We start from the raw sequence: 15,599 nt of genomic DNA on the forward strand, positions 1-15,599 counted from the left end.
AGTGTCTACCATATATGTAAAGCCTTAGACCCAGGGGTAGATACTGTCTATGGCGAATACTGGCAGCATCACGATGATGACGGAATTCTGTCTCGTTTTCTGCTTCGTTCCATTCGCCCGAATCTTGCTTTTCATCTGGAAGTGAAATTTTATTTCCAAAAGAACCCCTCCATTATTTTATCTGCCTATTTATTATCAAAATATGCCTTGTCAACAGTAGACGTCGTATCTGATATTACATAGTACAGGAAAACGTAGATATTTGACCAGTAAAATCACGTGCATCATGTGGAACGGTGAGATCGACTGCAGTATCTTCATCAATGTGTTCCCTTCCAAATGAATGAATAATAAACATGAATGGGTTCTCATCTCAATAAAGACACGAGGATGCACAGCAGCAAGCTGATCATCATTATTGCCAATGCTCAAATTCGCCTTTGGATTTGACCTTAAAAGTGAGGCATATTGGGCTCACACCCTCATGTGTTCAATCGAACCGAATGTCCTGGATGAAGGGATTCGGCCTTCCTTTGAAGTGGTGGGATGTCACCCCCAAAGCGTCCGAGTCTTTTTTCTTTTTTCCCCTGGCATTTCACACGAGCACACATTACTCGTTGGTTATATCGTGTGGACACCAATATGCGAAGGTCACGCAACATGGACGCCTTTGCGGTCACAATCTTCTTGTCCGTGGGCTTCGGGAGCATAGTTTTGACAGCGGCAAGAGAGCTTCACGTTGGCAGCGGTGGAAATGGTGGCGAGAATCAAGAGGGCCGCATTTAGGAGGATTTTTCCGATGGAGAGGGTAACCGTAAACGTGCCACTGTGCGTGGGAGAGACGGACTCCGACTCAGACAGCCGTTCGTCGTCACCGCTGAACGTGCGGATGGTGCCAATGTGGCGCTGGGACTCGTTTCGAGCAGCCGCTGGAGTCGCGTGCAGGTGAGTGGGCGATCAGAGCAGACGTAATTTGTTGTTACGTCCCGTAAAACGTAAGTGCAGAAAAAGCCAACGGCCATGGAGTGTACAGCCACATCAAGGTGTGCTTTTGACTGATAGGTTGCATGGTTCAATGAGGTGAGAGTTGTGGGTAATGTTTGTCTCTAAAATTGTTGAAGAGCATTGAAGCATTTGTAGAGATGCATGGAGTCAGCTGAATCTACAACCTACCTAAGCACCTTGCTACCACACGTATACAATCACCAAGTTGTTAAAGCGCATGTGATATTTGACTTGAATATTGATGTGGATTAGTGTGGAAAATGTCTGTTTTTTATCGGTATTAATAATTATGAATGCATACAATATTATCTCATTTTCTTAACGTTCATGTTAGAGACTTAACGCAGGTTAAGGACATCATTTTGCCCATTTTCATAATTATTCCAATATTGTGCAAGCGGCACGCAGTCAACATAGTGGCACTCGTCACAAGTCACTTTAACACGTGGTAACCTAGCGCCATGATTTTTTGTGCACTCTCTGTGAACTTTTCAACCAAGTTCCATTTTCTTCATTCATGCCCATTTGTGCTGCCATCCACACACAACTTCCGATTAAAACTTTACTCTTTAGGAATATTGAAATGTTTCCTTTTATCATCAAGTTCAGCTTTCCGAAAGTTCTCTCATGTATCTCTTTTATTTGATCGCTTTTTTTCTTTGTTAACCTTGAGGAACAATTTTCTTTGAAAGAAGCATTTACAGTTCCCCGTCCCCTAAATAGGCGTTGATATAATGCCATAGAAAGGAAATTGTAGAACATGTTTATTTTATTTGCGAAATATCAGTACTACGTTTTGGGGTCTCAAGTTGGGGAGGTGGGGGGGCAATCGACTCCATCGCCATAGATATTCCACTTGTCTGCACCACCTGAGGAGGTGAAATGTCTTCATTCGTTCCATTTTATTTGTGGCCAACATCAGCGAATTGTGTGATAACAATTTGAAATTGGTGAGTTATCAAATAATTCACTCTTACTGGCAATATATACACATTGGCGCGGCTGAAGTGATTCCACATTTTGTGGTACCAATTTATGCTCTGGCCTAAAGCAACTACTGTTTTTTTTGCTCTTTCAGAATCTGCCACTGTGAGGGAGATGAGGAAAGCCCTCTCATCGTGCCGTGCCAGTGCACGGGCTCGCTGCAGTTTGTCCACCAGGCGTGCCTGCAACAGTGGATCAAGAGCTCGGGCGCGAGCTGTTGCGAGCTGTGCAACTACAGCTTCGTCATGGAGACCACGCTGAAACCCCTGCGCAAAGTAACCAGCACCGGGCATTGCAACCCCAACGCACAAGATGGCACAGCGCTCAAGCGATAGAATTAAGTCCGTGAAATATGGAGACCTTAAATTATAACTAGGTAGGTCATGCCCAAATAAGGTTACCCTGGGCAAGTGCTTGCCCATATAAGGCGGTATGGAACAGGAATTCAAATAAATAATAATGTTACGATTCCATGCTCGACTCCATGCTAGATCACATGCTCGACCCAATGCTCAAACCCACAAAACCTGGAACCCATGCTCGACCCTCCGCTTGAGTGTATCGATCATGACATACGCTGGCGACAATAATTGTTACCATAACTCGTAAATCTGTTACGAATGTCGATTTGATGTGCTGGACGTGGTGTTTTTTTTATTGAACAGTGGGAGAAGCTGCAGATGACAGCGCGGGACAGGAGAAAGCTCACGTTTTCGGTCGTGGTCCACGTCGTAGCCATCGTGTGCGTGGTGTGGTCGCTCTACATTCTGGTCTCCCGAACGGCAGAGGAGATTCGCCAGGCTCAGCACAGTGGTGCGTGCAGCACCATCTACAAACATCTTTCCACCCCAACACCTGCTCTCACCGAATAATCAGCAGGAAGCCCACGCATTGTAATGTCAATACGGGGCTCAGTTGAAGTGGCCAGGTGGCTCGGTGGTCAAAAAGCGCTGAGCTGGCACGGCCGAGATCCTGGTTTCGAATCCATTTTGCCTGTGATTAAACCGGGTTCTCCAATGTAATGAGTTGTATGTATATATGTTGAACTTCTTTCGATACCATGCATAGCCAAGCGTGCTAATCGGAGCTGCGAGTTTAATGGTGTCAGCCTGGTCACACCAATGACTGCACAATAAAACCCCCTATGACATTAAATTTGGTTCCGCACTGAATTTGGCAAAAATTCCATCTGCGAGAAAAAAAAATATCAGTTTGTCACACAATGATCATTTTGATCTGTGGCAGAGCGGGTGGGCAAGTGAAACCCCCTACCGTGGACCAGATCTCACTTGATCGGATTTCAGTGGCAGTACTGTGATATCTCCTTCCACAGACCAATCATTAACATGGGGGTGAACTGTTTTGCGAGTTTCAAACACTGATAGTATAATTGGGATAAAAAAATGTAGAAACTATAAAAAAAAAACGCTGTAATCAGTTATTAAAATGGCCACGGTGCACTTTAAAAACTGCCACTGAGCTGTATAGTTGGCTGCGTAATGTGCGAAAGTTCAACATACATACACTATTGAGATGATTGGTAATATTCTTCGGAATCCCAATGTAACAGGAAATAATCTATTTTGTATCCCTTCTCCAACAGCCCATTGACAACTTACAGAAACATGGTATATATTGTACTGGTTCCTATTGCAGGTGGAACCAGTGAACCAATGACCAACATCACCTGACGTGAATTGCTCTCGTCACCTCGTTCTGCAGCTCACAATATAACATCGCTTATTAAATACCTCCGTGGTCAAACGAGTTTTTTTGACGCATTACACAATGCTTGCAACGGCGTGACTTTTGCTGCGGTTTTCTTTTGTTGTTGTTTGCAGGTGTGCTGGAGTGGCCATTCTGGACCAAGCTCGCCGTGGTTGCCATCGGGTTCACGGGCGGAACGGTCTTCATGTACGTGCAGTGCAAGGTCTACGTACGCATGTGGCGACGCCTCGAGGCTTACAATCGCATCATCCACGTGAGCAGCTGCCCCGAGGCTCTGGCCGAAGAGCTGCTGTCAAGGAGAAATCTGTCCACGTCGTCACCCGCCCGCGGCCTCCAACAGAACGCACCCAACGGCAAAGAAACGGAGGCCGATGCCCTCTCCGTGGAAACCCACGCGACCCGCTGCGTGGACAAAGGGAAATGCAATGCGGAGAATACACCCGACTGAAAGTCAGCTTTCCCGAACGGTTCACGATTGCTTTTAGAAAGCGCTACCACACACCCAGAATTTTATGCGCGTGGTCAGACTGACCGAGTTTACCTGGAATTCTGGAAGTTCCATAAAATCAAGGCCGTAATTATAATATATTGGGGGGGGGGGGGGGGGGGAACACACACACACCCCCCCCCCCCCCAATATTCAAATATGCTATGTAAATAAAAACAACAATTTGCTAAACCTTGGCCACAATATCTGGACTTGTCTTCATATAAATCAATGCATAGATTTCTGCTTATATTATTGTGGTTATATTTTATGAATCCCTCATCTCTGCCATTACATACAATGAAACATGAAATGGGAAAAAAATAAAAACAGAGCAATGTAATACAATACACTATTAGACATTATTGTAAAAAATAAATAAAGAGTCCATCCAATGTGTTAGTGAATTTTTTAATATTTTAGGCAGGAAATGAGTTTTCAAATTTAGATATTTTTCTGGGTTGGGACCCCCAGACCCCCTGGAAGATTTGGTCCTCCCCAATGTTGACTCCATGGCTACGGCAGTTTACCTTTGACAGTTAATGTTTTGTGTTTTAGAGAATGTGAAGAGGTCCACGAGGGGGTTTGTGTGCGATGTCAAGGATTCAGACAAACCAATGCGATAGGCGGGCGGCGGTGGCGCACGCTTGTAACTCGGCGCCGCGGAAGGCGAGGGTTTCGTGTATAGCACAAACGTTGTGAAACTTTCCTCCCCATGGGTGTTGAGGAGCCGTACCCTGGCTTGCCAGAAGGCGGTGCAGCAAAAATGTGAACTCCATCTGTTCCATCTGTACGGACCGCTGTTTCCACCTCCCACGGTTGAGTTTCCTCCAGGTACTAGTTTCATTAATTGGGAACAGAGTTTGGACAATTGCTGGTGTCTGGCTCAATGCGTGGCCGCCGACCTGCTCGTCTTCGGTTCCTCGTGCCTCCCAGTTTGTCCTCGCTCTTTTGACAGCGAGCGACACTGTGCGGCGCATTACATGTTGAATTACACGTTCACTCGCAGTTTGTGTCAAAAGTTTGCTGAAGAAAGATGGTTGTAAGAACCTGCATTTTGATACGGGGGTCCTCCGATATACGTCGGCATTATGGACTGGAAAGTTGCTACTTATAACGAAACGATGTCCAACAGGGAATTTTCCCCCATGAGAATAACGGGAAATGGGGGGGGGGGGGGATAGCGAATGTATGAGCATAAACATTGCCTATGCGACGCAAAGCGGGCCAATGCCTCCCATAAGAAACAATGGAATAAGGTTGGGATAGGGAACCATAACTTAGGGAAATGTTACATACCTAGCAACCAAAATATGTACTATCCTGTAGAACACAATGTACAGATATTTATAACCAATTCCGAGTTTTAGAACCTTTAAACATAATGTATACTCATCTCTTTTAACATTTTTTTATGAGCATTTCAATAGCCCTGTACACTTTAAAAGTTTCCCTTTTTTAATTGAGAACACTTATTTGTGCGAAATGTATATATTGGGGACCCCCACCCCTCCCCATACCACAAACCTGAACAAACTGATCATGGTGAGAGGGCATCTGCTACGTAGTTATCTGAGAGAACTCTACTGGTTAGTTGGGAGACGATTGCGCAAGTCATCCAGAATGCTCCTCGGTCTCGTCAGATCTGAAAAGCCAAGCAGCTTTGAGCCTGGATAGCGCTTTGGAAAGGCGATTGCCGTGCACGGTTTGTCATTGGCTGCGTGGGCAACATGGTTGTGGGCAGCGCAGAGTAGCGCTGCAACTAACTTTCGTCGTCAAATGATTAGACATATCACGCGTTAACATAAACCCCCATTATTTAATACCATTCATAGTGGGAATATATTTTATTTTGAAACGCTATGATACAGTCGCTTATTTCAGAGCATTAACGCAGACTTACACACAAAGCCTGCGCATGGGTATGTGGCGCGATTTATTTATTTGTGACGTGGCGTCATGGAGAAGTGTTGCCCTCCATTTCATCCGTGTCATCCTTGTCGGAATTTTCCGCCGCCTGTTCCTGTTTCTCCGTTGCTGTGGCATCTTTGGACGAGACCTTCCTCATCTTGAGGTTCGGCAGACCCTTGAGGTCCCCATCCCACTCCCTGCAGGGTTGGTACAGAACACAACAATTGTCAAAAATGATGCACTTACAGCATACTTGCTCGATGTTAAGTGATAGCAGTGATGTGTATGTTTTAGATATTATATCCTAACCCTTATAACTCTTGTATGTATTCTTGTTGGCGATTAACCACCAATCTACAACAAAAGTCACGCGATAGCCTCACTCAAGTGAGCAGTGAGGTAGTGCTCATATCCTGTTCAGTCCTGACAGCGGTGGTAACTATACATTCCTATGGCAGGGGGTGATTCTATCCATACAACTGTTCACTTTCTCCCACAAAGTGGTACTCATTGCATCCACCCCAAATTGTATGATGGGCCAAGTCAACCCTTCCAAATCAGGAGTTTCACTCACGACCTTCCGATTGCGAGCCACTCTCTCTACGGCCGGATCCACGTGGCCGCTTTCCACAGATACAACCTTTAGCTTCTAAAAAAAATTAGACAGATTCACCAATAACACTGCCTGAAAGGAAAGGTAAATAATGGTCGATGCTCTGGGAAATGGCCCTTCTTCGTAGCGCATGAGCTATTAAGACAGACCATTTCCTGAAACATTACGTTTCTTTTTTAGGAAATGTTGATACGTGTTTTTTTTTGTTCAATTGTATTTTTTGCACCACTGCCGACACAGCAGCAATAACCAATTGTTTGCATTAACGACCTATAAAGACGAAAGAATGTGCGACTCAAACCAGCCGTCACGAATAGCCATGAGTGTGTTGACGCCAGGGGGTAAATGACCACGATGTCCCGGCACTAATGTTGAACTTCGTGTTGAGCTACTGGCCAGCATATCACGATGGGGCACTTGAACGCGGCATACCTGAACACTCTCAGATTCTTTCCATTGATCACATCAGGAACTTCTGTAAGGAGAGATTCCAAAAATAAATTGTCATTGCGATCACTGTCAATGGCAAAGTTTTAAAGTTACACACTTGAATGTCTTTCAGATACGTTTTCAGTGACTATTGGTGGCTGCATCTTTTTAAAGAATTATAATTCTCCCAGTTTGCGTGATATGATTGAATTTCTCGTGCACGGCGATTGTGTGGGAAAGTGTTACAAACCGATATTGTGCTCCCAATGTCCTCAATTGTCAACTTATAAGAGTAAACAGAAAGTATATTCTGACTGTCATTCAGTCTAGTCACCCACATTGATTCCGCCTAAGTTAAAAACAACATTCAGTTTGGAACCAATCAGTGTCAAGCCAAAGTGATCGTTCACCAGTCCTCGCTATAATTATCAATGTCTCCGAGGTGCCTTGAAGTTCTGACTTCGGTGCAAGGCAGTTTTCCCGTCTCGACAGCTGCTCAAGGTGCACGGGGGGGGGGGGGGGGTACGTGCCGAGGCCGGTGCCGTCGTAAAGCTCGCGCTCGCGCTGCAGCGTCTGGCGGATGGCGGTCTCCCGCGGGCCGTGCTGTCGGCCCTGCCGCCCCGCCACGCTGTTCACCAGGTCGATCTGCTCCAGCTCCACGGCAAAACGGTCGAGGTATCTGCAAAAAAACATCGTTCGTAATACAGGTTTTTTTTTGGTTAGATCACGTGAATATAAATGTGTATTTAAACTCGCCACCACCCGACACAGCCAATCAGCAAGGTTTTGTCACGTAAACGGAACGTGTCAATCCGTCACTAGTACAGCACACCGCTGTGTTGGAGAGCAGCACCAGCCGGCATCTGCGAAATGAGCCGCTACATTTTTAACAAATTTGATGAAAACCACACAATAACTTGACGTGTGCAGTAGAGTTACTGTAAATAACATATCTCTATTCACCAGGATCTCAATAACGTCCCTCACCTTCACTTTAAGTGGCACAAGCCCTTGTGGACCTAGGCACTTAACCCTCAACAATGCAACTCCAACTCTGATAATGCATTGAAAAGCCAAATAAGAGTTCACGTGTAGTCACAAACAGCTCGTGACAGACCCGACGCAGAAGATGCCTGGCTTCAATCGGCTGTGAAGCTTACGAGCCACAGCCAAAGACCGTATTCTCACAAATCAAAGGCAGATGCTGATACTCGATGCACAAATGGAAAATAAAAACTCTTCGGTGTGCGACTGTGGTCATCCATAACGAACCATGGAACATATAACGACTCAATGGCCCATTCACAAATACAAAGGAGGCATCACAGCCATACACTCTGTTACTCATGACGCAATTATTTGCAAAATTATAGCTGTTGCTCTCCATCAACGTCAGCTATATGAACAGGACTGTATACATAAGGAGATGCGCATCATTCGTGAGCAGCAGGCCAAATAGGCGACTTCAATTCAGGACGATGATTAATTATATGTAACACACCAATATTGTGGGCGCATTCTGCTTACACATCTCTTATAGTATGAACAAGCCAACAGGATTTTGCAGCCTGGTCAATGTTACCACCATATGGATGCATTACAATTAAAAATTACACCAACATGAAGTTGGATTCTTTCGCCTTATTACAGGGAATGGTTATTCATGTTGCTTGAAGCGCGTTGGCTGCTTGTCCTTGAACGGATCGACAATGTCGAGCGCTTGTGGAGTGCCACTAACCTTTCAATGACAGCACACATTTCCGTTTTTGTGTACTGTGCCTTGTCGCCATCGAGGTTCTTTTTAAACCAGTCTAACTTCTGTCCTGGGGATAAGGAAAAAAAAATCCAAGCAAAGAATTAGCAATTACATAAAGAGCTCTATATACGTAAAGGTAATCGCCCAGAATGTGTCTGATCTCGTCAGATCTTGGAATTATAGCGGGACCAAGCCTGTATAGTACTGGGGATGGGTGACCACCGTTATAGGCTGTGGGACTACACAGTCGGTGGCAGAGGACTGTGCGACAAAACCCCAAGTTGTACTGCAGCTCTATTATACCACTTCGATACTCTCTGGCTTCACTCTCTCTCTAGCGTAGTGCAAGTGTGTGCAAACCACACGTCCAAGTTGAAGTCAGTGAGCCATGCGATAGCTTCAGGAGTAGCGCGACTAATACTGCTCAGTCTGCCGGAGAGCGGCGTAGGATGCAGTTGTTCGCAATGTGGTCCATTGTCTGGTTCATGTTGTCGCAGCCACGCTGTGGGTTGTCTTTAATTATCCACTTGTGGAGGTGGGCGCAGCGACCTGTTGCTGTTCTGAAACGGTCGATGGAGCACCGTAGTTTTCTTCGCAGATCAATGCCGTGCATAGTAATCGTGGGGTCGTCGATGAGGCTTTGATTCGAAATGTCCACAGAACTCCAGAGTGTTCGCCAGCGGCCTTCAATTTGACCCCGCTTCATCCAATTTGTTTCGCACGATCCCAGATTGGTTTCCGGGATTTCAAACGAGCTCATGGAGGGTTAAACGCGTTCGTGGAGGGTCTGGCCTCACTAATCTGCACTGACCAGCGTGAGGCATGGTAAAACAATCCACACGACCCCCGCACACTGCGTGGGGGACACCCGCGCCCAGCAGTTGGCTGACAAATGTGTGGAGTGGGAGCCGGTCGTTGACTTTTAGATGCGACCTGGATTTTACTCCTGCACCTATTAAATTCACCTCATTCTATATCTAAACCTAGTCTGGGCCACTGCTCCATTGAATATAGCTTTTATCCCACCGAGGAATAATTGATTGAGCAGGCATAGATGAATCAGAAAACATAATCAGGGTGAATCATGACATTATACTGGTGAATATATAATCAGGTTTTCTCCAGTCAGCTGTGTGCAGATGGACCGATGGTAGTCACACCATGAACGAAGTGTCGTTTGACAGCAGACCCAAACTGATGGCTCGCTGGGTGTGTACAAACAGCAGTGTATTGGCAAACACATCGTTTTTTCTCCAGAACACAGGAAGCCATGCATGTTCAGACAAGCACCGCACTTGTGTTCCAAATACTCAAGGGACTTTGTCACGAATTGCTCCGTGTGATTCTGAAGCCAAGATGATTTTCTTACTCACCAATGAGGTTCAGCTTTACTGCCTTGACAGTTTTTAATCTGAAACAAACAAAAAACAACACTCTTAACATACAAGTCAGTATAAATGAAAACAGTTTACGACACTGCATATTCCCTGCTCGATGAAGGCCTTCCCCATGACGTGCTGGTTGTGTGGGCTTGTTTGGCCATACTGGTCAGTGCGGTGTTGGTGATCCACAAAGCCTCTAAAGCAGTTCAATAATTATCACTCAGGAATGATGTACGCCGAAACTGGGAATAAAACTCGGGATTTTGGGTTAAGTAACACTGCTGTACCGCTATGGTGTTTAATAAACTAAGGAACACTAGTTTCAGCTTTCTGAAACGTTAGCTGGAATTATTTTTACCCATTAATTGCACAGTATTCTAGTCATCACCACCATACATTTGAGTAAAACATCCTGGTTGAGTATGAACTGAACCCTTCAGCTTGTGTGCAAGTGCTACATAAATTGGTGCATTGCAAGGCAGGGGACATGGCGATGGTTTGAGAGCGGCCTTCAACCAGCAGTGGATAGCTCATGGCTGCTCGATGGACTGTTGCTTTACAATACCGCGTGCAATGGACGTGATGGGGGGGGGGCTTTATCTAGCAGTGGCCTGATCCTACGATGACTCCTCCCCGGCAGAAGTTGTAATGTGAAATGTTTGCAAAGTGTGGCACGCGTCGCGGTGTCTTGAACGAGCAACGTCCATACTTTTCCTTCTTGTCTTGTTTGTGGGCTTCGCGAGCCAACTGCGCTGCCTTGCGGCTGTAGGGGTGCACCGCCTTGGCCACAGGCTTCGCCTTCTGAGCTTTGGGCTGCAGGCACACACACACACAGGCGGGACATGAGCTGCTGCGCTTGCAACGACTCTCTCCAGAATGCACGTGTCCGCATTAGCTTCCACATTGGCCCCGTCTCGCAGCGGACTAAGCCAGTTCGCATGGTGTACGTGTTGCGTAGCCCTTTGGACGAAGGCCTCCCCACGGTATGCGCTTTCACAGGGGCTCATCTGACCATACTTCACCACGCTGGTTAGTGCGGGTTAGGTGAAGGCAGGGTGTAGGGAAGGGCAGTCCAATGGATGTTTTTCTGAGCCGCCCTCTGCTGACAACCTGCATGGTGACAATTAAGTTACTAACACGTATATCTCTTACAGCTTAACTATTCTACTCAGGTGTGCAAGCATCGATTATTTTTGATCTTAGATATTGTGACTGGTTGAAATTGAAATCCTGGAGGCCTCAGATCATATCCTTCATGTACCACAGGATAATTGGGGTCAGTGGGAGGGCTGGTATTTGTGGCTGGTTGGCTAAGTTGGTCAGGGCTAACACAGTACCACCACACCAGTGCTTTGACACTCATAGTTACTCAGAAAGTGATGCTAATAGTGATGCTAACAGTGACCCCAAACAGAGTGTTGTAACACTAAAACAATGGCATTGATATATTTCTACATCAGGACCAGTGAGACACGGCGTGATGCGATCACGACATGCAGCAACACGGCACGCAGCTGAAAGCTACACGTGCCACTTGTCACGAATGCATCTGTACACAACTGCATCTCACCGTGGGGAGCGGTGGGTGCAGTGGCTAGCGCAGTGCTTCTCATTCAGAGAGCGGAGTTCGATTCCCGTTCACGGCCAACATCAGTGACGAATATCTGAACCAGCCATGGGTCTCGGCTTAAATAAATGCCCGGTGCGCTGTGTAAAGCATCAGCACTGGGGATATAAAGGCTTCCCGGCGTGGTGCTGGCCACCCACCCCCTCGTGTGCCGTCCTGGCCTTTAGGTGCTCGCTAACAGCACTTGCCCCAAACAGTCTCTTAAACGCTGTGAGCGCGTGAATCGGTTACAATTTACAACCAATTAAACTCCTGCTCGTTTCATCATCATCATCATGCTGCACAGCAAAGTGCACTGCCTGACTAACAACAACATCGCTGGGCCCTTCTCGCTGCGATGGTAGCGGCCACAACTCTTCCCTGTCTCCAACCCTCCCCATCGCTCGACCCGCTGTGTGGTGGGTTATCGAACTCATTTATATTTACGCGATCTAACCCCCCTACCCCCCAATTTTTTTTAATTTTACGAATAATAATGGTTGCGAAAGCCTAAGTGTTAAAATAACATTCTTGGTTCTTTTGGTAAAGTCACGTAGATAGAAAACTAAAATCTAAATTGAAAGCAAAAAACCCACGACGTTTCACACAAGCGGTCTTCTTCAGGTGAAGAACCAAGAAAATGAATTCCTGCAGTCACGAAAGTTTAAAGTCTAAAAATGTTTTTAAAAACCGTGGGAAGGAAAGAGTGAGCGTGAGGGACGAGCAGCGGAGGGCACAGGGAGGCGATCAGAATCCACGTGGAGGAGAGGAGAGCACGCAGAGTGGGTGCGTGGAGGAGGGAGAGTCGGAGGAGTTTGCAAGTGGCGGACGCGTCCTCGTAGAGAAGAGAGAGCGCGCAAAGAGGAGAGAGCGTGGAAGGTGGGGGTGAATGAGGACACGTGAAGGGTGGAGAAGGGCCCAGGTGGAGGAGAGAGACGGCGCTCCGCACCATGGCGATGAGCAGCAGCAGCGCACGTGGTGAGCGACGCCGAGAAGCGAGACCCGGAAGTTGTTGACCCCCTTCGCCCCGCCCACCGCGACGCCCCGCCCACTTCCTGGTGTCACTTCCGGGTGTGCGTGCTGCTGGCAATGGATTTGCGACGAAGACAAAGGCTGTGACACAAACATTCAAGATGACACGTGTCATGTATTTAACGTTTAAAATAATACGCACATGTCATATTAACGTATGACATTGACACGCAGGTGAAAAATAAGAAATAAAAAATATAAATAAATAATATTTTTCACCCGCGTGACTTTACCGAAAGAACCAAAGAGTATGGATCCTTGCAGTCACGAAAACTTCAAATCTAGAATTGTGTTATATATGTACGTCAGCAGATGTAATTTGTTAATTAAATTAATTATAATATCCATAAGAGGTTTTTGGGGGTTATGTCACGTAAATGTAAATGTGTCGTTAAACCAGCCATAATACATGTACGTTTATGATAGGACAATTCGCTCCCTTCACACGCCTGCCCCTGCACACACAAAGCAATCGGAACACCCAGTGGGCCACGTGTCGTTCTGGGGGTGTCGCTTCAATACGAGAAAAACACGGGGTCAGTTTCGACGTTTAGTGTCTCATCAGCAGCGCCAGGCTTGGCTCGAACCAAAGCGATGCTGGTGATGAGCTGACAGACGTTATAGAGCAAGGGCCCTCTCCGCTTACACGTGGTGTCTGATTTTCAGAGGTTCTTTTTTTGTGTTCGTCCCAATGGGTTTTTATATAAAACACATTTTATTTAAAGGTACACAAAACACGTTGGTAAGAAACTGATCATTGGACCTCCGTTCAGAATGTACGTACATTATGTATATTCTTGGTTCTTTCGGTAAAGTCACGTGAAATCACACCTGATGACGATTGATGGTGTTGTCGAAACGTCGTGAATTTTATTGTTTTATATTTTTATTGTTTCCCTTCTACGTGACTTACCGAAAGAACCAAGAATATGAATCCCTGCAGTCACGAAAGCTTTAAATCAAAATGTAACATTAGCGCGGTTGACCACATACGTGGTCAACCGCGCTGATCGGAGGTGCGCGGATAAGACGCGGTGATTGAAGCTGCCTGAGATAATTCCAAGTTGGAGGTCACAATGCAGATGCTGCCGCGCCTCGACATGCCCCATCCATGCTGCCCCGTTTGCTCTGCAGCCCCTTGTCAACGCGCTTCTGGACGCACGCCTCATCCACTCCGTCTCGGTCATCGCGATCGTTTAGCCATACTTCACCACACTCGTCAGTGCGGGGTTGGTGGGGGCTGTAAGGGTGGGGACCCAGGACAGGTTCGGATATCACTCGACACTAATGTCAACCGTGGCTGGGAATCGAACTCAGGTGACCACGGTTCAGAGTTAACCATTGCGCCGCCGTTCCACAGCGATGTTAAATATCACGCCAGAATCGACGTCGATTTAACTTCCCCATGACTGCCACTGGGTGGCAGTGAAGCTCCATGCGACTGGAAACTGTCAGGGGGCATCAAGCCACTCGCTGGATGAATGACTCCCCCACGACTCTGCGATTTCACCGCTCCGCCTCTGCCGAGGTGACGTTCCCCGAACGCGTTCACGATTGACCACGGACCATCGACCCCTTCTCAGCAAGTGTCCCGCACAAACAAGCTGGGCTGCATTGCTGGAGGGCTCTCAAAGTGTGGGCCAAGAACACCGCTGGCACGATTTTTATACCTTTTGTTTTGGGCGTTAATATTTTGATTCGTGATGTTTAATTTATAAATGAAGATGGGTAAACTACTCCGATTAAACTACCGTAACCCTAAGATCTAAATGCCCCTTCCTAAAAAAAAACACCCGATTGCTGTGTTCACAAAAAAAAAAGTTTCGGTAATATGAATAATTTAGTGTGGCTGGTATTTAGAGAGAGAAGGGAATGCATTTTTTCACCAGGGATAGAGGGGGTTGAGTGGTCCGCGGAAATGTTTGCATCGGCTGAGCGGTCCGTGGGCCAAACAAGTTTGAGAAACACCGCTGCGGAGTTTGTCCACAAGAGGTTTTTGGGTTATATCGTGTAAATATAAACGTGTCGTTAAACCCATCACCACCCGGCACAGGCAATTAGTAAGGTTTGTCATGTTAACAAAACATGCCAATTCGTTACCAGGACAGCACACCGGTGTGTTGGAGAGCAAACCCACAACATTTACAATTCGAATACGACGCATCGCCAGTAATTACAACCAGCTTCATCAGGCGACAGCCAGAGTTGTGGAGAAATCCTAGTTTCTCCAATTTTCTGGTTTGAAGAAGAGTATCCTCCCCAATGAGGTTACTGAGCGTAACACGTAGGTTTCGTAACAAATACTACCCATAATAGTATGTACATACGATGTATGTGTGTATGCATGTTGAACTTCTTTTTCACCGTGCGTAGCATGCTGGCGACTGCTTTACGAACCAGCCCACTTTTCTTTCTGTTTGAACATACACGCAGCGTCTTATATACAGCATATAAATGTGACCTCATTGCAAGACGCTGCAAAGAAGCAGTGGGTGCATTTATTTCATAGTAGAGATGCAGTCAGCCATAGGCAGAGGAAGAATTACGAGTAAGGTAGCGAGCCTGGACTTGAACATGGAATGGGAGTTGACAGCACGAAACACAAATTATGATGCTGCTATTAATGACAGTGTGGTGTCGAATTTGTATTCGGGCAGCGTTGTGGT

At 46.4% G+C, this 15,599-nt stretch overlaps 2 protein-coding genes across 2 annotated transcripts; one reads left to right on the forward strand and one right to left on the reverse strand.

Moving 5' to 3' along the window:
- The first annotated feature begins 604 nt into the window (after positions 1–604).
- Positions 605–4,324, forward strand: LOC144946419 (E3 ubiquitin-protein ligase MARCHF8-like). Its single transcript, XM_078875250.1, has 4 exons — positions 605–945; positions 2,084–2,264; positions 2,655–2,802; positions 3,831–4,324. Exons 1-4 carry the CDS (start codon positions 755–757, stop codon positions 4,163–4,165), a joined length of 855 nt encoding a protein of 284 aa, XP_078731376.1. The 5' UTR covers positions 605–754; the 3' UTR covers positions 4,166–4,324.
- TMA16 (translation machinery associated 16 homolog) lies at positions 4,311–12,916 on the reverse strand. Its single transcript, XM_078875251.1, has 7 exons — positions 12,851–12,916; positions 11,005–11,108; positions 10,287–10,324; positions 8,896–8,980; positions 7,688–7,836; positions 7,161–7,203; positions 4,311–6,312 (listed from the first exon to the last, which is right to left on the reverse strand). The coding sequence occupies exons 1-7, from the start codon at positions 12,851–12,853 to the stop codon at positions 6,162–6,164; spliced, it is 573 nt and encodes a 190-aa protein (XP_078731377.1). The 5' UTR covers positions 12,854–12,916; the 3' UTR covers positions 4,311–6,161.
- Between the last annotated feature and the right edge of the window lie 2,683 nt (positions 12,917–15,599).

Source organism: Lampetra fluviatilis, chromosome 41 (genome assembly GCF_964198595.1).
Source record: "Lampetra fluviatilis chromosome 41, kcLamFluv1.1, whole genome shotgun sequence".
Lineage (NCBI taxonomy): Eukaryota > Metazoa > Chordata > Hyperoartia > Petromyzontiformes > Petromyzontidae > Lampetra > Lampetra fluviatilis.